Genomic DNA, 24459 nt, shown 5'->3' on the forward strand with positions numbered 1-24459 from the left:
ATTGCATTCCTAATGAGTATATTCAATAGAATCGATATTGACTTTTTTATGACCAAACTCAATTGCATTCCTAATGAGTAAATTCAATATGATCGATATTGAGTTTCTTATGACCAAACTCAATTGCATTCCTAATGAGTAAATTTTATAGAATCGATATTGAGTTTCTTATGACGAAACTCAATTGCCTTCCTAATGAGTAAATTCAATTGAATCGATATTGAGTTTCTTATTACCAAACTCAATTGCATTCCTAATGAGTAAATTCAATAGGATCGATATTGAGTTTCTTATGACGAAACTCAATTGCCTTCCTAATGAGTAAATTCAATTGAATCGATATTGAGCTCTTAATGACCAAGCTCAATTGCATTCCTAATGAGTAAATTCAATAAAATCGATATTAACTTTCCTATGATAAAACTCTATGGCATCCCTAATCAGTAAAATCATTAGAATTGCTATTGAGTTTCTAATGATCAAACTCAATTGCATTCTTAGTGAGTAAAGTCAATAGAATCGATATTGAGTTTCTTATGATCAGTCTCAATTGCATTCATAACGAGTAAATTCAAAAGAATCAAAATTGAGTTTCTAATGATCAAACTCATTAGACATTGAGTTTATAATGAGTTTCAATTGACTCTATAGGAACACAGTAGAAAGTCAATTGAAACTCATTGATCATTTTTGTGAGGGAACGTTTCGAGCGGGGACCGCTCTTCATCAGGTAGCGAGTGTACAGCCCGTGAATGTGTATATACCCCTAAAAAAGTAGGAAATGGAAACAACGCTGTGAAAGCAGATATCTGTCTGTTTTGACAACGTTGTTTCTATTTCCTACTTTTTTAGGGGTATATAAACATTCACGGGCTGTACACGCGCTACCTGATGAAGAGCGGTCCCCGCTCGAAACGTCGTAATAAACTTCGAGTTGGTAACTCCGACAGTACGGAGTTACCAACTTATTAACTTTTCCCGGTCCATTGTTTTTAAAATCTTCACCTATAATATATATATTTTTTTTAAGAAGTGGTTATTTGTTTTAGTAAATTCCTAGTGAGCACGCTTGACATAAAGGGAGAAACGTTTCTCTAGGAGTCCAGGGCTATTGACCAGAACGTGCTTGGAGTAAGGGAAAGTGGAAAGCATAGCAATGAGAGAAAATGTTGAGGTGAAAATTTCAACATCAGAAATTATAGCAATATACGTGATATTTGGTGGCCTTCGAGGACCTGTGTAGCAGTCCATCCTAAGTTTTACCATGTCCTCTCCAGTCCGCACAAGGTATGTCATACTATCGTCCTTTTCTCTGCACAACTAGCAAAATCTCCGGAATCTTTTCGTCTAATGTATCAGTGGAAGTGCAGTGCATATCGGTAGTCGTATATAGTAGATGTAGAACCGCCTATCGCGTCTGGCAAGTCCAGACGGTGCTCAAAAGTTAAGTTAGGGGTCTGGGAAATAGTGGAGACTGTATGGTCTTGACGGCACTACCTCTTTGCCCTGTGACTGGCGTTTCCCTTTTATGAACAAGAAAATTTACGTCAAAATAGATCAAGAAACGACACTTTTACTTTCTGGTGTTTCATTTCTATTGACACCACAGTTATACTATATTAATTGAATAAAAAAAAAAAGACTTGTTTGACATATCCGTGTGGCAAAGCCAGAGACTTGCGGTTGAGTGGCCCATTCTCCAACTCTCGATTTGGTGTAGAGTGGCGCCTCAATGATTAAAATCATGCACATCTGTAGCTAGGACCCGTCCTAAGGTCTAACAAGTTTAGTGCACTCAGTTAGTGTCCGAGTTACAGAGGTTTCACTGCACACAGTAAAAGGCAACAAAACAAAACAAATCAGGAAACAAACAACCACTGACCCTCTTCTTCGTTATGTTTTGCGACGCGTCTTCTAGTTAAAAGGTACTGTGACCCCGGCCAATTGGTAACTTCCGCAGAGTGACGACGGTTCCACTTCTATCGTATAGTGGGCGTCTGAGGGGCCCCATAGCGCCCCCCAGTGGCTTTGTGCGGGAGACCGTGCACTCACAGAGGATATAGCGCGCCACGTTGACGATATTGGTAAGCGTTTGAACATCGAGCGCCTTGCTGCGGGGCTCCCAGGGTGCGGGGTGGGGCGAGGTCCAAGGATTGTCGAGGGGGCCCGTGTCGCGCAGCCGAGGGCCTTCGGGGCTCGGCCAGGGCGGGTCCGGACCCCAGGCGCTGTTACCTTGGCGCAGCACGCTGTCCTGGCCGCCCAAGAGCCCGCCCAGCGCCAAGCCGGCGCTCAGCAAGAGCGCCGCACTCAGCGTCGCTGATGCTCGCGGCCCGACGCCGGTGGACATTCTGCGAAGGAGGCGAGAAGGAAGGGCCGTCACGTCAGGAATTACCATTTTTCTCTGTCAGCACCGAATATGTGTGCAGCGTCTCATTACTTCGTGTGCACTCACTCCCTATTCTGATGAACACACTTTAAAAGAACATGAACCGGACCACTACTATTGTCACTGACAGAATGAAAACGGCGGGTAGGTGCCTCCAGTGATCCTAGAGCTGGCACGCGCAGTCAAAGCACGGCGGGACGCAACAAGCGCGTGCTGGAGGCCGACCATTAGAAGGAGACGTGCACCGACAAAAGCCCAAAAACGGGCTTTTGTCGGTGCCATTTTCAATGTTCGTGCGTTTGGCGCGTGCTTTTCGCACATTCTGAAGCGACATACCTGCGCGTGCTGAACAGTGGAGATCGTACGCATGGCTGGGGATTTGTAAACATTGGAATGCGCAGTGTCTCAGACTGCTCGATCGCTGTCAAATAGTTTATGAAGCGCGTTGGCATTGTTGGGAAGTACTTTAAGTACACTCTAAAACAAAGGGTGTATTGTTAGACCCTTTGTCTCATATAAGGTACCCCAAAACTTGAGTTCGACGTATACAGCGCACTGACGTCGATCTGACGGTACTTTCACGGGAAGCTTGATAGCCGTGTGGTAGAATAACTTATTCAAATAGCTAATATACGTTTTACTAACTACAAAAAAGATCGGGGTTTTCTTGGCCCTACTGCAAACGCTCAGTGTTTTCTTTCTCTGGTGCTTGATACGTACTCTAGCTATTTAATATGTTATATCGCACTGTTATCAAGCCCCTCGTAAAATTTAGTGCCGTCTGTTCGACTATAGTGCGCTGTACTTACGTCGAACTGAAGTTTTGGGGTGCATTATATGGGACGAAAGAGTGTAAGGTGATACCACCCCCCTCCTTCTTTTTTAAAGTGTACATTGAACTTAAAGTACTATTTACTTCAAGGAGGTTTGGCATACTTGTGCTTAACGTGAAGTACATTCTCTGAGTATATACTTTTACTTTACTTAAATTACTTTTGTCTGGTACTTTCCGAGGAAAGTACAACTCCCGACTTCAAAGTAAATTCCCCCAATTTCGTCTTGTTAAATTTGTATCACAAAACGATGCCTTGTCAACTCTGAAGCCGTTCGACTTTATCCGATATTCGCCGCCCCTTCCCAATATAACTGATGCACCCCCAATTAAATTACTGCCAACACGTGGCTGAGAGAGCTATCCATATGGCTTGACTGTAATCAACTTAATCTATATGCTACAAAAACAAAATACGTAATTTTTAAGCCACGAACTAAGCCTGATGATTGTGAAATTGTTTTCAATTCCAAGATTGTGATTAATTGTGTCAATGTCTATGAATTCTTAGGAGTTCTTTATGAAGAAAATCTTAAGCTGGAAACCTCATATAAATAAAATTCATGCCAGCATCTCTAGATCTATTGGTATTTTACACATAATTAGATTGCTGGTTCTATGCTGGTTAAATCGTCAGCTGTACTATACTTTAGTGCACTCTCATCTCCATTACTGTCCATCAGTTTGCAGATCAGCGACTAAAACAAATATTGATAGGTTGTTTCTTTTGGAAAGAAAAAAGAAAAGCAGCATACGGTGTGTACGAAACCTTCAGCGTACTGAGGCACACATCAAAGTTATTTTTTAAGCACAGTCTTCTTACAATTAGCCATATATTTTTCCATGTACTTTCAATATATATAAATAACAATATAATTAGTAACCAGTCCCGTTTTTTACGTACTTCTTCCTAGTAATACACAATACAATCTTCGATAGGGCTCATATAAAATACCTTGGTATCGGACGAATTATGGACATCACCAATTAGCATATTTAATACCGGATTTTTTAAACAAACATCCAGTCGTTATGGAAACGACTTCAGATTGGGCTTAAAAGCATAGCTTTGAAAATAGTAAAGAACGGTACCTTCCATTATGTCGCGTTGAATAAATACTTTCAGATAGCGTTTTCATTGCTTTTGAGTTGTATTACATGGCTTATATTGCATTTCCAAAGACTTGAAAAGCACTGACGATTGTATAAACTCTACGCACAATATGCTGTTCTGATTGTTGATGTGTTACTGTACCTTCTTGTACTTCTCTTTAATGTGTATTAATTTTGTTTTCGCCTGCTGAGCAGTGTAAACGGGTAATAGGGCCACGTCAGGCAGCATCAATTTGCGTTTTTTCCCTCTTACCCTAGACCTGGTGTCTAAAAAAAAAAAAACCAATTCAATTCAATTCAATCACCCCTAAGAAAATGCATACCAGTTTAAAAAAAATGTATTGAGGAATGAAAGGGTGGTTTGGGGGGGGGGGGGGGGGGGTTGTCACAAAAATATAGGGTGTCCCCCCAAAAAATGTACAGCGTTTTATTCGCCATAAAAATATATTACGTATCACAGAACGCTCATTCTACGCCAAAATGTAGCCCTTGCGGTCCAAACCAGATGCCAAAGTTTCAGAACTAATCGCTATTTTATTCAAAAGTTATAAACGATTTTCTTAAATTTTCAACGGGAAATGGCGGCCGATGGACCTCCTATAATACGTGGAGTTGAATGGCGCCAGTTACTAAAAGCGGGCGAAAACGAACCTCATTTTCCATTCAAAATGTTTAGAAAATCACCTATAACTTTTGACTGAGATAACGGTCAGTTCTAAAACTTTGGGATATGATTCGAATCGCTAGGATTACATTTGGGCGGAGAATGAGCATTCGTAATGCGTAATCTAATTTCGCAATAAAAAAAATAACTAATTTTTCGGGGAGACAGCTTGTACCCGTACTTTACTTCGAAAGTGCATTGCATTTACTGTATCGGGCGTCCGCGAGAAAACCGAACCCTGTTTTTTGCACCGCAAAAATAAACTAGACATCGAGAAGATCTCAACTCTGTCAGAACGTAGCCCCAGTCGTCCGAGCAAGACGCCAAATTTTCAGCACCAACCGTTATCTTATTCAAAAGTTACGAGTGATTTTCTGAAAATTTCAATAAGAAAATGAAGCCCATTTTCGCCTCTTTTCGGTATCTGGCGCCATAGAGCTTCGTGTATTCGAGAGCTCCGTCGGCCACCATTTTTCCATTGAAATTTTCAGAAAATCGCCTATTACTTTTGAATAAGGCAGCGGTTGGAGCTGAAACTCTGGCATCTTGCTCGAACGGCTAAGGCTACGTTCTGACGGAGTTTGAGATTTCGATGTCTAGTATATTTTTGCGGTGCGAAAAACAGGATTTGGTTTTCTCGAGGACGCCCATTACTTTACTTCAAGTATGTCGCGCCCGGTGTACTAGCTACTTTATTTGATGTACATAACCTCCCATTTTACTTTGTGCTTTACATGAAGTACTTTTTAAATGTACTTTACCCAACACTGCGCGCTTGTAATACAAGGTGCGAGGAGAAGGCGAAAGCGTCGATCGTCTGCAAGATCAGCCTCTTTGCCCGCTATCCTCCTCGCCATGCAGCAACTCATACGTGCGCATGAGCAACCAATCTGCGCGAAAGGTGTCCACCATTAAATCGTAATTCCACGGCTTAATTTCTTTTTCATCGCTTGAGTTTAGGTTTTTTTCGCCACAACACATCACGCAGCAGAAACTAGTACAGAGGCAACTTTGTTGGTGCATGTGCGTCGATTCTATGCTTTCTATTCAACTATTCAAATCTCCCGATTTCATTCAGTTATATGTTTTATAAATAACGTACAAGGAGGCACTAAAATTGTATAGCCGATTACCCATATTGTGCTCTGGAATGCCCTACTCATGAGCACTGTGCAATGTGCGTGCATTCTCAATAAGTTTCCGGCCCTCTTTAACACTTTTCTCCCTTTGAACCCACTGCGCCGCAAGCAGTGAACCGGCAAAATGTTGACAATAAGTTCTCTTAGAATCATAGGTCTCAAAGCACGCGGTTCGAATTTTTCTCGCGGTCTCATCAGGCTTTCTTTTGTCTGAAGTTCCCCGAGGCGCAAAGGATGTAGGCGTCCTGGTAGTTCCGGTCCAGCAAGTTCCGCTGGGCCGGGCCGGAACTTCTTCGGCTGCAGCACAGCGGAACGACACGCTCGGCTCGTCTTCTGGAGCCGCTAGCTTTAAAATGACTGCGGGCTGTTTGTGTGCACAGTCATATAGCTCCTTTACCCCCCCCCCCCCCCCCCCCTCCCGTTATAAATAAAGCGGGCGACATCATCAAGTTGACAGTTGTCCACTGAGGACCGACGAAATCTTAGAGCGTGCGAGTAGTAAAAGCATGAAGGTATCCCCGTCGAGTGATGGCTAGAAGCTCTGCTTTGAAATTATATTTTGCTATACACGAACTTATCTCTGTTACGTCACGCCGCGGTGGTGGCGCGTCGGACGCACTTCCGGTCCGGGGCGGTGGGCGGAAGTGCCCATATGAGACGTGTATTCTTGCGTTGTTTTGAAAGAAACCAGACAAAAACCTGCCTTCTCGTCAAAATGCTGCGACTGGGGCTGTACCAAAAGTGTCGAGAAAGATGTGAAGGTCAGTTTTCATGCGCTCGGTTCGTACGAGAGCGCGGATATGTGCCGCGAAAAGGGAAAACCAGACGCCGTCGGACCACGATTGCTTGGGCTGGAAGCATTTTGGGTTGAATTCACGGATACTTCTGGTCATCAAATTTATTTGTTTTGTTCCAAAATGAGCGCCGGAAAATCGTCAAGTTGTAGGACCACCTGCGGACTACGTTCAGTGCGTCTTCAAGTTCAAACGGCCGCCTGATCGTTCGAACTGTCGTCTGCTCTTTCAACCGTTTCTGCTTATCGTCTGCTCTTTTAGAGGACACCGGCCCGTAGGCCAAACGTGGGCCCGGTACTTGCGATAAGAAGTAAGTGCAGGCCTCAGAAGATTTAAGTTTGAAGGTAGGTAAGCAGGCTGGACGTAAACAGTAGATAGAAGGAGATGTTGATCATTGTTACCAGTGGCCATCACCGACTTGTTATGCCTGATTCACTTGGTGAGATTCTGCTTGCAATTTTCAGTATCGACGTCGACATCTCAGCTACGGTTCACGCTTTTGCAGTCCGAGCGACGTCGCTACTGAAAATTGCGAGCGAAATCTCATCATGTGAATCAGGCTTTAGCGTACATTCTGCGGCGTCCACGCGGAATGAATCGCCACATGTCAGATGATTCACGCGAAGTTTTGCGAAGTTTTGCGGTGTAACGAGCCTCGGTAATTTCGCTGACGCCGCTCAAGTAGTCAGACATCGTTAGGAGGGCGTAGAATCAACAATTTCAACGCCAAAAAGAGCGCGGGGACTCACACCGACGCCGACAACATCGCATTTCAATGGTTTGTTTATGGGCGACGGCAAGCTTCTTGCCCACACCCCCATCGCGCATGCGCGGCGCCTGCGGCGTCCGCTAGGGGCGCTTGGGGCGCTCCGGTTTGTTTGTAAACATAAGTTGGTGTATATTGTTCAGGGAAGAAACAGATGTGTATGAACTAGTTTCTCTGCACTTGATATCTGCAAGTTTGGCTTATCGCTACCCGCACCCAGCTGTGATCACTATTTCGTGGAGAACCCTTGTCATAAAAGCAGCTTTCCCAATGCTCGTTGTATGTGCACTCGGTCAGTTTACAATCTTGCGCGCGCACACACACAAACACAAACGCACGCACACGCACGCACACGCACGCACGCACGCACGCGCACGCACGCACACGCACACGCGCGCACACGAACACACACACACACACACACACACACACACACGCGCGCACGCACACACACGCACACACGCACACACACACATGTGGCCGAGGAGCTGGATGGACTGGGTCACTCTCCGCGTTGCAGGGTCTCTGTTATGGCCGCTTCTATAACGAGCACATCATGGACGTGCTGGACAGGGATACCCTCTCGTTCCATCAACCGGTAGCACCGAAGTTCGCGCAATCAAGATGTTGTATCTATATTTATTTCTCTATCTTTTTTCTCTCTCTCGGTTATTGGGCTTGATCCACGGTGAACCTAAGGAGCACAAAGATTCGCATTTCCTGTGCATGGTACTCGCGGAATCTTCGCGTGGGCGGGAGTTCGGACCGCCTTCCGGAAGAGGGGTAATCTTCAGGTCACGATCAGGTTTATTAGAAAGCCGGATCATCACGTCCTTGGTCGTGGGTGGCGGTGATGATTGAAAGCCGTGCGGAAGTTTGACCACAGAGAAGGGTGCGTCTTCGGAAGATCGAAAAGCTGAACGATGCGGCAAAGATGGATGAGGACGCTGGTCATGTATCCATCCATCTGATTTATCTACGTGCCTAACAAACGCGCGTAAATTCCGAGAATATATAACAAAACTACAGTCAAAAAGGTGCACGCGTGGCGGCGTGTCGAAAATGCAGCCTTCACGCAATGATTGGCAAATAAACGAGCGGGCTAATAGCAAGGTCTCGTTAATATGTTCCCCCTAAAAATCGCCCATAATGCGAGTTGTCCCTAATAACGAGACAAAAATGCATGTATGTTCCCAGTTTGTCTGCGAAAACGGTGTTCATATAGCGGGGTATTTGTATTAACGGGGTCCATATTAACGAGACATAACTCTATACGTATTACAGGAAGTGCAACAAGTGGTGGTAGCAGAATCTGTAGTAGCTGTTATTTTTAGGGACACTTATGTAATAAATACTATCGCGCGAGAATGAGACCCGTCATGTGTGCGCATACGTTTCTCCCTCTTTCTTTTAATTGACTCTATAAGCTCATAATGAGTACTTATTCTAACAGGCATTTACAAAACAAATAATAAAAACAATTAAAACATTGTTCCGAAATTATCGAGTGGTTAGTTCTAATATATATATATATATATATATTGACGCTGCTGATAAGGTTGGCGTACACAAAATTTGTCTCCAGCGTAATCTTTGTTGCTTGTGACGTGCTTTACAGTTACATTTGTTCTAATGGAAACTGGAGAGAGGAGGAGACAAGATCGTGCGCGGACGCTGAAGCGCCGAGCTCTCGCTGGAACGATTTGTAGGCAGACGCTAAGATGGCTGCCTTTGTTTTCTGTTAATCACAGTCTGGAGTCCGGCGAACGCCGGCCACCGGGACGCCGGTATTCACGCTCCAATCCTCTCCTCTTGTAGCGCAGTGGTAGAGTTATCGGTTCGTGATCACGGGGTCGCATGTTCCATTTCTGTCGGGGCACGTCAAGAACATTTTTTTTTCTCAAATTATGTTCTAATTTCTTTTTTAAATTATCTGTACTCAAATGTATTGTCCTCTGAGGTGCCTGTTACACATTTCGTAACGGTTTCTGCGCTGTCCGCCACACATTCCCCAGTCCCCGAACTTGCTCTGTTAACGAGAACGAAAATTGTCCCCGGAAGAACTTTCGACGAATGTGAACTCTAAAAAGGTGAACCAATGCCGAACCAAACGATGGGTTGCTTACGACAACCGATGTCAGCGCAACGCGTCGTATAATAGAATGCAAAAAGTCGTAACACAATCGATCACGCTCTAATGTAAATAACATATAGAGTAACAGTTCAGCTTCTTTCCTTTTTGTGCGTGTTTTTTTTACTTCTTTTTTGCAATGCGCGTAAAGAACACCTCAAGAACCATCTTCTTAAAACCACGGATATCGTTCTTGACAAAACACGATTTGTAATAGCCGTGTCTCGTTTATATAGACCCCGTTAATACCCATTAGCACGGATATTCCGCTAGACGAACAAAAAACTCGGGGACGAACTAGATAAAAATACGTGCATTTTTGTCTCGTTATTATGTTCGACTCGCGTAATGAACGATTTTGGGAATGTACCAAGTAATACTGTAAAATATTTTTTATTTTTTAAAGCGTGAACATTTTTACTTATATGCCGTCCTTGCTGGGTGTTTGTCCAGTTCGGCGCACATTATAAGAGCGAATAACCGTCACGGTCTGTTAAGTAATTACCTAAGTTCGTTAATTATCTTTCTCATTAGTGAAAATAAAGATATGGTCTCGATGAGAAACTTGCTCAGAATTATCGAAAACCACTGAATCCGTCAATTACAGAACGACTTGAAACACGTGGGAAACGCGGGGGTGCTCCAGAGTTACCTCTAGTGCAGCAGGCAGAAAGCTAACGGTGGGGAAACGCGGATGATATCTAATCCCGAGTCCCTGTCAGCGTCTCGACTGGTATCACAGGAAGCATAGGCGATGGCTGTGGCGCCACCACGGGCTACAGCTATGTCGCAGCGCCTGCGGCACCGAGCCCGCCCCGACTGCCACTTTCACTCATTAAAACGATAATTAACAAATTTTAAATAATTACTCACCAGACTGTAACGGTTATTCGCCCTTCGAATGTCATTCGAATGTTCGCCGATAAAACATCGCGACTGCAGGAGGTTTTAGGCAATCGACATCGAAGACGCAAACGGCTGCAGGCGCACGTTTCGAAGTGTAGTCTTCTATGCGCCAGCACTCAGCACTGTCCCCCGACACTAATTACAAATGTATCTATTTATCTATTTACCTAACCTACTCTCAAGTAGGTTAGGTAAGTAGGTTAGGTAAATAGGTTAGGTACATTAAAGAGGGGATTTAACACGCACAAAAAAGATGATAACTCAATGAACAAAGAACGCCCTCAAAAATAGTTTGTTTAAAAATGCAGCAATTGGAGAGGGAAGCTGGCCTAGTCATGTAATGTTAGCGGTATAAATCAGAAGTAAAGAATGTGAACGTTAGCGCTCGGTATGCCAACCTTATAAATATGGTCCTAATATCAGAGAGTTTTAGGGAACCGGAACAAAATACGATCGATACCTTGGATCGGGTGTGTGGACCGATCGTGTACCCTGAAACGGCTTTGGGGGAACCGTATTTGCAGACGATAGCAGACGATCGGTACAGGTCGCGCCCCCTGGCAACGGAAACCTGCATCTGCCTCATCGAGAAAAGACAAATCGTGTGTTTGTACAAATCGCAGAAACTCAAGTAAATAAAGATCGCACCCTAATTATATAGAGAACCAAAAATATAGTATACCTACTTATAGTTCGTCTCGTTTTTTTACTGGAATGAATGCGCTTCCGTAATACAAAACATGGCGCACCACGGCGTGTCGCCCCTGGCACACCACCGAAGTTCTAAAATGTTCGTCTGCTAAAGAAGCAGACGAGCCACTGATCTCAATGACAATTGCTGGATCGCGCTTGCCGCTCCCGCAAGTGAAGCCACCGGGCTTCACTCGCTTGGGATACGATTTGCCGTTTTTGCTAGCCTTTGCTGCGGTTTTCGAGCGTGCTGACGACACGTTTTCTACTCGTTCGTCGTCATTCGCCGAAGAAGTGTTTTGAAGACTCTGTGTATTGTTGAGACTTGCCGTTGTGAACACGTGGAAAATTTTACGAAAGTGCAGTGTCGCAGGAAAAAGGCACAACGCGTCGAAAGGAAGGGCTGGCGGCGTGTTCAAAGCTTCCTTGGCACGCCGAAGTGCCGTGTCTCTGTGCCTTCGCGCGCTTGGATACCGACCAAGAACCGACGCCGTGTGAATGTGTTTAGCGAGTGCAATGTGCGTGAAGCCGTATCAAAAGGTACAACTCGTCGAAAACGTGTCGCCGGTGTCGCGGCGTGATCAAAGCTTCCTTGGCACGCCGAGTGATGCATCTTTGTGCCTTCGCACGCTTGGATACCGGTCAAGAATTGACGCCGCGCCAAAGTTCTGAACGTGTGTCGCGCGTAGATGCCTTTAGATCATTTATATATATCGGCCACGGAGTTCTGGATCGTCCAGCTGTTCCGGTGAGTTGCTATCAATAAAAGGGGGAGATCTGTACGTGTTCTTATGTACTATATTAACCATGGCTATGTCCCAAATCTACTCTAATAGATTCCGTGGGAGCACGAATAGGGCAACGTTGTGGAACCAGGGGGGTTTTCGAAAGCAAAAGTACAAGACGGCGAGAATGAAAATCTTTGAAGCGCGGCCGATATGGTCGTGTGCAATCTTTTGACCAATTACAATTAGGCGAGCCGCGCTCAAATGTCAAGTGCAATTAAGTAGGTTAATAATAAGCCAGCACTGATCAGTGATGAGGAGCTGTTGTGCACGGTATTGTGTAAATCGTCTAAGGACGAAAAAGAGACGTACCTTCTCCCCATCTTCCGTCGCTAGTGGACGCTGGATTAAGCTCGTTCCTAAACCGCGAGGGGAAAAGACGCTGATCCAGAGGCACGAACAGCTTCACGCACATTGCACTCGCTGAACACATACACACGGCGTCGGTTCTTGGTCGGTATCCAAGCGTGCGAAGGCACAGAGACACGGCACTTCGGCGTGCCAAGGAAGCTTTGAACACGCCGCCAGCCCTTCCTTTCGACGCGTTGTGCCTTTTTCCTGCGACACTGCACTTTCGTAAAATTTCCCGCGTGTTCACAACGGCAAGTCTCAACAATACACAGAGTCTTCAAAACACTTCTTCGGCGAATGACGACGAACGAGTAGAAAACGTGTCGTCAGCACGCTGGAAAACCGCAGCAAAGGCTAGCAAAAACGGCAAATCGTATCCCAAGCGAGAGAAGCCCGGTGGCTTCACTTGCGCTGCAGCAAACAAGCGGGGAAGCGCGATCCAGCAATTGTCATAGAGATCAGTGAGACGAGCTTTCCGACAACAATGGCGCTCGATCTTTTTGACCATGACTTGGAGTTGGCTCTATACAGCGAAAGCAATTTAGAAAAAGTGATTTTGTACGACTGTCTGCGCACTAAGTGTGGCGTGAGTCTCTTTTGAACTCCCCGCTTTATATAAGCGAGGCACGAACGCGCGTGCCGTGGGGCCCGTGACTTGTGCAGGGGCACGAGGGAATAAACATTCTTTTTGGTTTGCCGTGACACGGAGTCAGTCGCATTTCTTTCGGGTGCCACCGAGCACCGATACACTAAGAGAAGGCGCTTGTTGGCGGCAAGGCATAGGACGTTCAACTTGGCGTAGCTTTTGAATATACAAAAAAGTTGTGATACCAGGAATAATGTGCCAGCGTATTTTTTTTTTTTTTTCAGTTTACCAGATGTATATATTTGGGGAATAAAATAATGCCTCGACCGTACATGGTAGCTTGTTTTCTAATAAATCATGCGTTCTCAGCGGGCAAGCTTTGCTGTTTTACATCAGCCAAATATGATGTTTACACCAACCACGTCCTGATATGCTGAACCGGTGCCGAAAGCAAACTCGAATTGGCTCAAGAACACGCTCGCGCGCGCTTATCATCAACATTCGAAGTCGTCTGCTAGCGATCCTGTCTCTTTCCCTCCAGGCCCAATGCAGGGTCGAGTATTAAGAAAGCTATGGACAAATAAAACTAGAAATATTAAATCTCGAAAAAAATGCAAAAATAACCAAAACATACACACTTTCTCAAGTTGATGCGGTCAGTTTTCTTGTACAAAGTTATTTCAATTCAATTTTCAATTTAATTCAATTTTTATTTTCAGATCAAGTCATACAAAATAAAGAGCTGGCCCACAAAAGCAGCATTTTGCTTGTATGTGGGGCCAGGCGACCAGCTAGAATACATGTTATTACAAAAAAAAGAAAACACTTTGCAGCACAATAAAAAATTGAAAGAAACCTAAAATTAGCAGCACAAATAAATACAAAAAGGAAAACTTTAAAGCATGAAATATAGGTGTTTATAGCCGTCTACTCACGCAACCATGAAATAAAAGTACGAAATATCTCCAACGGTTAGGCTACGATATTTACAGCTCAGATGCTTGACACCAATTCCTTAGTTTCCTTTTTAGTACCCTAGTGGATTCTGTGTTCATAAGGTACTCTGGGAGTTCGTTAAATAAGGAAAGAATGTAATGATTTCTGTTTTTCTTTCCATACAGTGTGTATATTTTTGGAATGACGTATCTTACAGTACGTCTCAAATCTCTATTTTTATTTACGAGGAAGTCAATTCGTTCCTTCGCTCCTCGCAACGAGAAGTTCTTTTTCAACGCTGCGTCATTCCAAAGTGCTGGAGCGAAAAAGGAGTAGCGCCTAGCACCTCCCGAAGTAGAAAGATGTATTCTGCTGTAAACCGCTTGCGAGGAGGAGGGGGAGGGACGGAGATAGATGCGGCGCTCATGTTGCTCTCTTACGGTACAGAGAGCAGACGATCACGGTCGTACGCCCGCGTACCGATCGTTGCGCCGTGTACGGTACGACCACGAAGAAAATATAAAGCAAAACCTGTAACTTTACTGCTGTGCACCTATTAAAACTATCACCCAATATTCAAAGGGCTCGTTTTATAGGATATATGTGATTAGCATTTGTACATAAATTTTAAATTCATGCAGCATTTTTAAACTAAAAGGTATCGAGAGCCATGATGCAGAAGGCTGTTGCTCACTCTGTTGCCGCTACAGAAAATCCTCAGTCATAACAGCAGTTGTAAAAAACGGGTGATAAGTGCTCGAAGTGCACATCCAATGTTTGTAAAAAAAAAAAAAAAAAAACTTATAAAATGTTAAAAAAAAAAAAAAAAATAAGACGTTAGGGCCAGCGGGATTCGAACTCTCCGCTGTCGCTCCACTACGAGTTCAACAAATCGGCGCTCCAATCCACTGAGCTACCGAGTAGACGACTTTTGGATACACTAAAGACTAATTTATTTCAATTAAAGAAATCGAATTGCGTTTTGGTCTTTATTCTTCTTCTCATTTGCTGACTCAAACTTTATTGATTTGCTGTCACACATGGCGCTCCTGCCAGGCACTGCCACGAGTTATTTTCTTCATGTTTGGGGCCACGGCACGCTCCCTCCGCCAGCGAAAGAGCCGTTTTGCTCACCAAGCGAGACTGTCCATGTCGGCCATTGGCCGTGCCGGTCGTGCCTTACGGTTCGGCCAGCGCATTACGGTAAAATCGCTGAAGACAGGCGCATGCGCAGTTCGTACCGGAGGGCCCATCGTACCGTATCGGATGTGCAAAAACGGTTCCCTAAAACTCTCTATCATCGCAATACCGTTACGGTAAAAAAACAACAACAACAACAATCATCTTCGGATATTAATTTAAACAAAAAATATACCATGAAAATATACCACGACTTACTTGTGGTGGTACTGGTCGTCGCCGTCGTCGCAAGGAGCAGACGGTATCCTATTCGGGAGGAGTACTTGTCGAACTTCGCGACAACAGTGAACTCATTCACCGGCCAAGGGAAGCCACCGCTCTTTCTTCGAAAGTAACTTTTACCGGTTCGCCATCCCTGACAAATGGCTAGCTGGATGGGGCCTGTGCAGGCTGGAAGAGCCGGCGCAAACACAGCTGCGCCAACTGTCCCCGCAGTCGGCGCTCTATCTTCTTTGCATTCATTGTTGCTCTGTCGCTACGGTGCGAGCTGCCTTCGCCATCCCCCGGTAGTCCTACATTTATTTCAAGACGCGGGAATTCCGAGAAGGAAACTGGGGAAAGTCCCAGGTCGAGTGCAATGACCGTTACACTTTCGGCGTCTCGAAATGGGGTCACAACTTTTTGGATGGGCGTTGTATTGATTATAACTGTTTTTTCCAGGTGGCTCGAATTAACAACGCGGAAAACATTGCAATGTGATCTTTCTGTACGTTTTTTCAATCAAACGTTTTTTCTTTAAAATTACAAATAAATTTTTGCGCGGCTAGCTCGACGACAAGAGGAGAAATCCAAACAATCACTTCGCTTTTTGGAACTGTGTCTACCGGTTTCCAGCCAATGTATACCATTTTTGTGTTGTCATAGGGTGTGGGTAATTTTATAGAAGCGTTTGCTTTACTTTAATGAGCGTTGGCGTGGTCTGCGAAAAGGGCAAGCTTGTTTAGATGGCGTAAAAGTGCATACAATAAAAACATTTCTAACCTCTATTTCGGCATACGGTTAATTTCGAAAGAAGATGTGCGATGACAGCCCGACTTTAGTGCTGGTAACCGAATTCCACGACCAAATGCGCGGCAGCATGAGGAAATTCCTTTCGTAGTCTTGATTTCTAAGCACGTGAACACAATTCAAGGCTAGAAATAAAGATGAGAGATTGCGTAACGGTACGTTTTGTACCACAATATACTATGCCCAAGCAAGATTGTTGAGAAGAACGGCTCAGGCAGCTCCCAGGGTGTACGTCCGATCCAATAATTCATCTCGTCCGCATGCTATCAAGCTCAGGCTCCAAACATCTTTCATTTTAACCTTTACATTCGTGCAAAGAGCATAATAACCTAGGCTAACATGGCACTGAAGCACGGTCGAAGCTACTGGCGACGTGTGCGACCAAAAGCGTCGCTATGGTCGGCGCTCCACGATTGACCAAACGCTTACTGTAAAGCATAGAGTTGTTATAATGTACACTAGAGGTTCAAGTGGCGCTAGTGTCTATGCGACTTCCGTAACGCAAATTGAAGCAGACAGCAACCAGTCTACTTTTGCGGTGCTCCTGTGCATTCCTATAGGAAAACGCGTGTGCATCTTGTCTCTTCGCCGGAAAACAACACGGAACACTTTGGTTAATTGGGTCATACAGAATAGTACGTACCTTAATTAATATTGTAAAAGTGTAATGCTTTAGTTAGCGCAGTTTTCTTTATCAGTGAACGATGTTTAACTTCGCTACCTTTCAGTCCCAAACGTGTGTCCCGCAGCAGATGTGTAAAAACAAGCGACGATTCAAAGCAAAATTACAATAGAAAAAAATGTAGAGAGTGTTCAAGGCTCGCCGGCATTCCTGTGACGCTTATATACTGATAATATGGCAGTCCTGTCACTATATGAAAATGACCCCGTCTTGCATGAGCGGATAAAAAACATTCAAAACGAAAATAATGAAGTACATTGCTATGAAGGCGTCTCCGTATTGTCTTATCTGCCGGGCAGCTTTTATAGGGCACTTGTTCTCAAAGATTTCGAGCGTGCGGGTAATATTTTGAACGTAGAACAAGCACCTTCGCGCAGAGCAAAAAGAATAAGGCGGTACTTACTTATTTAAAATCAAAATATATTACTTGGCCTTCGATTTATTTTGGTCGTACATGCACGGGTAGTTACTGATCCAGTGTTACTGCGTAGTTCTTGCCATCTCCCTTAATTTCCAGATGTCCTTTCCTTGTTTGGCACGTATATCCCTCATGCTGAAAAGCGCCGACGTCGTGTTCGCGCTAACAGTGTCCTACAGTGCACATAAATACACGTGCGAAGCCGTTTTAGCACCGTTTTTAATTGGATGAATTTGAAAGAAAAACGACGTAATTGACCAATTATTTCGTCGGCCTGACGTAGAAATGTTTCAAGCTACTTAGTACGTACGAATTATTCGGAATATTTGCTCTTATGATCGAGCTCAGGGTGAAAATGCACTAATTTTTTCCCATAAATGCATTACCGGAAGTCAATTTTCGACTGGCTACTGTCTGCTTCAATTTGGGTCAGCACACCAGCGCCACTTGAACCTCTAGCGTACTTTATATATGCTGTGAAGGTCCCGAGTAGGAGTAGGATTAATCGGCTTTCATTGACGCAAATAAGACTGATGTCAAACTGCCCAATTTATCGGTGTATTTTTTTTTTGCATGATGATTTTATGTTTTTACCACATCTTTAAGCACAATTGAACTTTTCATTCACAACTGATAATCATGGTCGTGACGTCACCGGAAGAAGGCGCCACCGAAACACCTGGTCGCCAATAGATTACCCGTACGCCGGTGCCATGCTCTCGGTCTACCTGCCCAACACCCCCAAGAATAATCAAAGCCCGTGCACCAGAATTTCGACGTCATCACGGTGAGATCAAGTGAAGACACAGATTGGATGCTAGTGCAGCGTCGGCGTTCGGCTATGCCTCGTGTCCAATCAACGTGTCGAAAAATGCTCGGCATCGGGCTAGGGCCCGATTGCCGAATGGGCGCCATTCGACTGTGATGACTTTCCATAGAGAGAAGAGCTGGGCGTTCTGACTTCAGAGGCCTTCATTATTCTAGATGGTGTCGACCTACCACGTGCCGTTTAATATTGTAATTGCCTACCATCGAACTGGCGCTTGAAGGCGAGTCACAAGTCACCATTCGCTGTGGGAAGTTCACTAGGGGTGCTTCTGTTTTTCTCACCGTGGGCATGCAGTGCACGTGCTACCCACACAGTTACGTTTTAATTTTCATGGTCCAGAGAAGCTTGGCATCGCACGTGCTTTCACCGCGGAAGACGCTCGAGTATCCTCACTCTGGGGTCGTGAAAAAATGCCACCAGGCGGCGCCACCCATACTTTTTTTGCCGCGAATAGGATGCGATGGAGCCACACAAACAGGGCCAAAAGCGCGTGGTCACCGCGCTCGTCGTCTTTGGGTGTTTGCAATCACCGGCCAACCAATCACGCATAAGATAAACCTCAGGATCATTGTTTTAGCCGGTGGTAGTGCGAACAAAGACGACGAGCGCCATAACGATGCACTTTTGGCGCTGCTTGATTGGCTCCGTCGCATCAAGGTGCCGGCTGCGATCGAACTTGGTGTACAACCAAGTATAAGGGGGGTCCATCATGCCGGCAAAGAAGAACGCTGTTGCTAGATTCAATGCCGGCTTCCCACTGGTGCAATAAAAATAAATAGTCAATCAAAATCGTAAATAAAAACAATTAAAAAAACATGTTCGCGACAAACAACAGGTGTATCTATTCGGGATGTTTCTTCGGTGAAAAAACTAACCGCACTGAATCCAGTACCGTTACAAGAGAAGTGTTTGGATACGAGAGAAGTCCTACAATTTCAGGTTTGCAGTATACTCGCGATATCTTAGATGCTTGCAATATTGTACTAGGGCTTACCAAGGATATGTTTGGTACGGAACTTCGATGCGGCATCGTATATGGAAGTTTCACCGGCATGTTCTCTTAGATTTCCTCGTCCATTGTACCTATAAGGAGGCGTGTGCACCGGCTCGTCCGTTGCATGCTTCAGAAGATTAGAAACGACGCGTGGCTCTTGTGTGCCAACCCCTTGTTGATCCACTGCAGCGTCTAGTTCGCCCTATAAGCATACAGTCGTCTATAGGGTGACAGTCATTTTCCATGTTCGAACGCGTGTAAGATACTAATCCTAGTTCGTCGTCGCAGCTTCGTCAGAATCTTTGATGTGCTCTTTGAACAAGTACGTGTTCTAGGGGCCCGGTGTACCTATATAGATTGCAGAGAGCGGTCTCTTTGCGGCCACTCACGAGAAAAATGGTTAACGGTGCTGATCGCACTTAAAATTATATTTCTAATGTAACTTGGAACTCAAAATAGCCACACAAAAAAATAAAACTGAACGAATTAGAATTGTATTTTATTTTGCCCCCAGAAAGCAAAATTAAATAGTCGGCTGTGATCTCAATAATCTTTCCTTTCGCTTGCATTATTTTTTCAGATTTTGTTTTAATTTTAGTAGTTCGACATTATTGCTTTCTTGTTACCATAGGCAAAAGTACGGATTTCGCCCGGTGGTGCTTCATGCGTGCAAGATTACCACGAGCAATGAAGCGAAGCCAAATCCGCCCTTTGTTTGCTCTGCGTGCTTTCTGTTTTATATTGTGAGCTGCTTAAGCTTCGAGGAAATTTGGAAACGTGAATGATGAATCAGTGCTTTATAATGTTCGTTTCACATATAAAACGCAATTTAATCTTTGACCCATGTCATGTTAATAGAGGCGCATAATACACGATGACCACGAAAATGCAACTCGTGAGACCTTCACTTCTGTATTTACTCCCAGATAGTGCTAGATCAGCCAACATCGACCTTTTTAGCAAGGGAATGATATGCTATCCAATCACAAGTCAACTAGAAAACCATTCTGTAACGAAACGTGCCACATGTCCTGAGTTTTCATTGTTGAGATACTTTAGGGGGAAATTATCTTGAGTTAGCGCCACGGGTGGGTTCGTTTATGTTACAAAAGAAAAGGGGTCGAAGTCGCTGCTGCCACCACGCTGATCCTCAAAGAAATGCGTAAGCATTTCGCGCAGTGGTTATATATAACAAATCCTGGTGAATGAGGCCTCTCAGCAGTACTTTGCCGCGGAGTGAACATTACCGAAACCCCTCTTCTCTATCGTGCAAGCAGATCAGGTCACTCAGCGTGTGCATGAAGTGCGCGAAAAACGACAGAGCCATTCCGTTGTTGTGCGTACATGTTGTGCATACAGGGGGCGACGACACCGTGAGCTTATGGCCCGGTGACATGGCGACGTGTCAAAAACGGCGTGCAGGCCGAAGAACGGAACCCCAGCCCGGGTGCGTCCACAGGTCTCCAACGCCGGCGGCAGGTGCTTCCAAGGGCGTCCAAAGCGCGCACCCGCAAGCCGGTAGCGTGACGTAACACATAGCAACAGAGGTGCAGTGGGAGACAGCGGGGCTAGGGCATACTTGGACTGCCGGCAGGGTAGCGCGAGGCAGCGTGAACGGGGGGAGGCGGAGGGTGGCAGAGGGGGAGTTCGCGCCCCAGTGATACATCTGCCGACCCCCACTGCGCGGCACCGAAATGGGGGAAGGGGGACTTCACCGGCGATCTTCGGTTGTTCGGTGTGCCGTCACGGCGTTGCTCCCATTAACCAGCCAATCTGGTGCGGCCTCCGTTGCTATGCTGTGGCGTCATGCCGTGAGGATGTTGCGAACTTTAAAGGGCAACTCCACTCCATTTTTACAATTTTTGGGTTATGATCTGTTTAGTCGAAGCCGGCGGTCCTGAATCACGAGATATAATTTGTTTTTCGGTAGTGTGTATAGTTTTGTAGATATCGCGAATTCAAGTATCGTTCCGGCGGCACGTTGAAACCGAAACTACCTGTTGAAGCAGCTTGGCAACACTGATACTAGTGCCGCGTCGTCGGCATGACCTAGTTCTGGTCCCGCGCTTCTCAGCTGACGCGCCGACAAGGTCGGCTCAATCGCACGTGGAGTTCCAAAACAAAAGGTTAGAGGCACATTTTCTTTTTTTACCGCTTCACTTTGTTAACATGCACCAAATGTAGTACGTTTTAGTGTGTATTTATAAATTTGCCGGCCGAAAAGCGAATCCGACTGCTATAAATATGACACGGTCGGTGCCGGCGCAGCGTGACTGTATTTGTTTTTTGCTCGCGGACCGAGAGAAAACGAAATAACGGGAGATAGATGGACAGATCTATCCACAAGTGGTCGAAGTTGCTAAGCTAAGGTGCCTTTATGTGCACGCTAGTTAGATCAGCCGCGACCTGCTGCGTCCGGCCGATCGTGTTGGAGCAGCCGGCGGACGGTACGCGAACAGCGACGGCACCGCATCGTTCTTCAAAGATGCATGTTTCGTGGAGAAACCCGCAACAGTCAGCAGCCGCAGATCCCGTGTGTAGGTGTTTGACGTAAAGTGCTGGGAGCAGAGCTTCGCGTTGGAGCTCGGAGTCAACGGTCTTCCGAAGTCTATCCGGCGAACGGCACCGACCCACACCCTGTGCCTCTTACGGTCTCTTGGGAACTGGTGGAACCGCAGCTCCGGGTTGCGCACCGGGTTGTTGGTGCAACCCAGACCACTACAAATCTTGCTCGACATTGCCCAACGCGAGTCCGGCGAATCTCTCCGGCTCCACGACGCGCGCGTGAGCGAGCGGCACCGTTTTGCTCTCTTCCACGCTGTCGCGGAAGCAATGCTGGAGTTAAAGGAACTGCCTGGAGGCTAATAAAAATAGGGAAACACAAAATAATGTGGTAAACACCTCGTGCCGTCAGCAGAATCGCAGTATGCCACGGGAAACGAAGCGCTCGCGGCGTCCGTACGAGAGCGTAGGACTAGAACTACGTCATTGCCCAGTGTTGCTTCACTAGCTCACCCGGTGCCAGCGTTGCTCACCCGCTTTCGGGCCGCTAACCGAGCCGGGAGAACATTTTTAATATTGGTTTTAATCGATAACGCGGCGCCGGTTTGACGTAATATTTTGGGTATGACCGTATTTTGACCTCCTAAAGCGATATCAGTCATTTCGATAGGGTCGACTTTTTGAGTGGAGTTGCCCTTTAAATATGTTTGGTCAAAAACAGACCAAGGCCAGCGCATGTACCAGGCACTAATGCTAACGCATGAAAAAAAAAATAGCCTAAGAGCTAGGGTTCAATACGATGCAGCTCTTCGATATTCATTCCCTTGCAATTTGCGTTTAGGAAGCTTTGAAGAGTAAACAAATCACAAGCATAAACAGCGAAGAGATAGGAGGGAAACTACCCAGCATATTGTTTACCATTTCTTGCTGTCGAGAAAACAGTCTGTCTCAAGCGCGCCACTTGACCTCGATTCCGAACGAAAAGCTGTTGTCTTTAAATTGAGCAGCGCTTGCGGGTAAAAGAATAGTTGGAAAATAATCGTTTGTCGTGGGATTTCTCGCCCGCCGAAGTGACGACACACGCTTGTTCGTGACCCAGTTCCCCCTCCAGTTGACCTGACCCCAGTGATCTCTAGAATTTTCTTTTATAGATATATCGGCTTTTCCGTCTATTTTTATTTCGGTTTAGCTGATAATCTCAGCGGGACACAAGTGATGTCAGTAAAGATTATGTTTCACCTTTCCTGCACGACTTTTTAATCGGTTGCCAGCCGCTTGAATTATTTGTATGCTTGGGACAATTCTGTATCATTTGTATGTTTTGTGCAGATAATCCATTTCGAGCTTTTTATTAGCAAGCACGCAAGTTCTTTTTCATGTTTTTTTTTTCATTTCTCATAAATATATGAAAAGGAAAGATAGGTTGTTGTTCTTCCATAGTAACTGGAGACACGGAACGGCTTGTTGTTGTTTTGTCCATATTTTTTTTTATCGTTCCGTGTCTGCAGCTCGCCTGTGTTTTTATCTTCTCTTCGGTGGGTTGTTGCTTCTGTAGCTTCAGCTGCTGTAGATGCGTAAACGCCTACGTCGGGGCGATGAATAAGTTTTGTCTCCAAGCCTGTAACTTTTTTTACTCCCTGATGGAATTGAAAATTGTTACATTCAAATGAAAGTTTTGAATCTTCTCTTTCCCAGTAGCATCTAACTTTTTTTAAATAATCCCCACCGGCGGCAATGCACTTCCCCTAATGGTGCACTACTCTCCGCGTATCGTCGTAGATAATTGAGAGCGGCTGTTGACGAGACCGACGCCGCTCTGGAGGAGCTGCAGTTCCAAGGTGTTTTGCCTGATTCACCTTACAGCCTGGACCTCGCGACATCAGTCTTTTGGCTGTTTTCCAAGATAAAGGAGCACTGTTTGCGGTTGACAACGAGGTAACCGATAGAGTGCGCTATTGGTGTCGTGAACAGCCGCCCTCAATCTTCAACGAACGCATGCGGAGAGTAGCGCACGGGTAACGGAAGTGCGTCGTTGCAAGTGAGACTATATGGAAAAAGGTTATCTGCTCCTGGGGAAGAGGAGATTCCAAACTTTCATTCGAATGTAACATCTTCTCAACTTCATCACTGAATAAAAGAGTTGCAGCCTAGGGGGCAAAACTTATTGATCACTCCTCGCACGCGAGATTCACGCGATGAATGTTCCACTCATCAATTGCAGTGGACAAACTACGCAGTATATACAGATGACTCGAAACAATGAAACTGAACGCATGTTATTATTCATGACATATAATGTTAATTATATATTTTTGTTTAGTCTTACTTCTTGGCTAAAATGTGAGGAATTTTATTTTCATTCGTTCCATTCATTTAACCTTACTTTGGCCCAATCATGACGATGGCGATGACGCTGCAGCTATGACCGGTCCAAGTTCAAGGGCTTGTAAGCATTTTTAGTGCTCCTTGCGTAGAGGAATTGGTGCACTAACCGTCTTTCGAAAAGTGGACTGACGCTTTACACGTTTTACAACTCTTTTGAAGCACGATTGACTGTGGAGTTTTTTTTTCCCCTTATAGCTATACCACAAGACTAAATACAAGCAAAGAAAAAAAAAATTTTAACTTTCTTTTTATTTACAAATTATGACTGCCGCATGTTCTGACGAAGCGGGTCTTCTGTTACAAACGTAAACGTGCCTACAGTTGGTGACAGCTTAAGAGTTCAAGGGAAGCTCTTCCCACCT

At 45.2% G+C, this 24459-nt stretch overlaps 1 protein-coding gene across 2 annotated transcripts in view; it reads right to left on the bottom strand.

Moving 5' to 3' along the window:
* The window catches only part of LOC8053104 (serine proteinase stubble), an 85168-nt gene that overhangs the window by 18469 nt on the left and 42240 nt on the right, over nucleotides 1-24459 (bottom strand). Inside the window, exon 2 of one of the 2 annotated variants that reach the window (XM_042288799.1) lies at nucleotides 2233-2348. In XM_042288799.1, coding sequence (XP_042144733.1) covers nucleotides 2233-2347 — 115 coding nt within the window. In that variant the 5' untranslated portion in view covers nucleotide 2348. Of the gene's footprint in view, nucleotides 1-2052; nucleotides 2349-24459 lie in introns of both variants that reach the window. The other variant, XM_029982450.4, reaches the window with a different exon arrangement.

The sequence above is a fragment of the Ixodes scapularis genome, unplaced genomic scaffold (genome assembly GCF_016920785.2).
Source record: "Ixodes scapularis isolate PalLabHiFi unplaced genomic scaffold, ASM1692078v2 PGA_scaffold0__279_contigs__length_252992795, whole genome shotgun sequence".
Lineage (NCBI taxonomy): Eukaryota > Metazoa > Arthropoda > Arachnida > Ixodida > Ixodidae > Ixodes > Ixodes scapularis.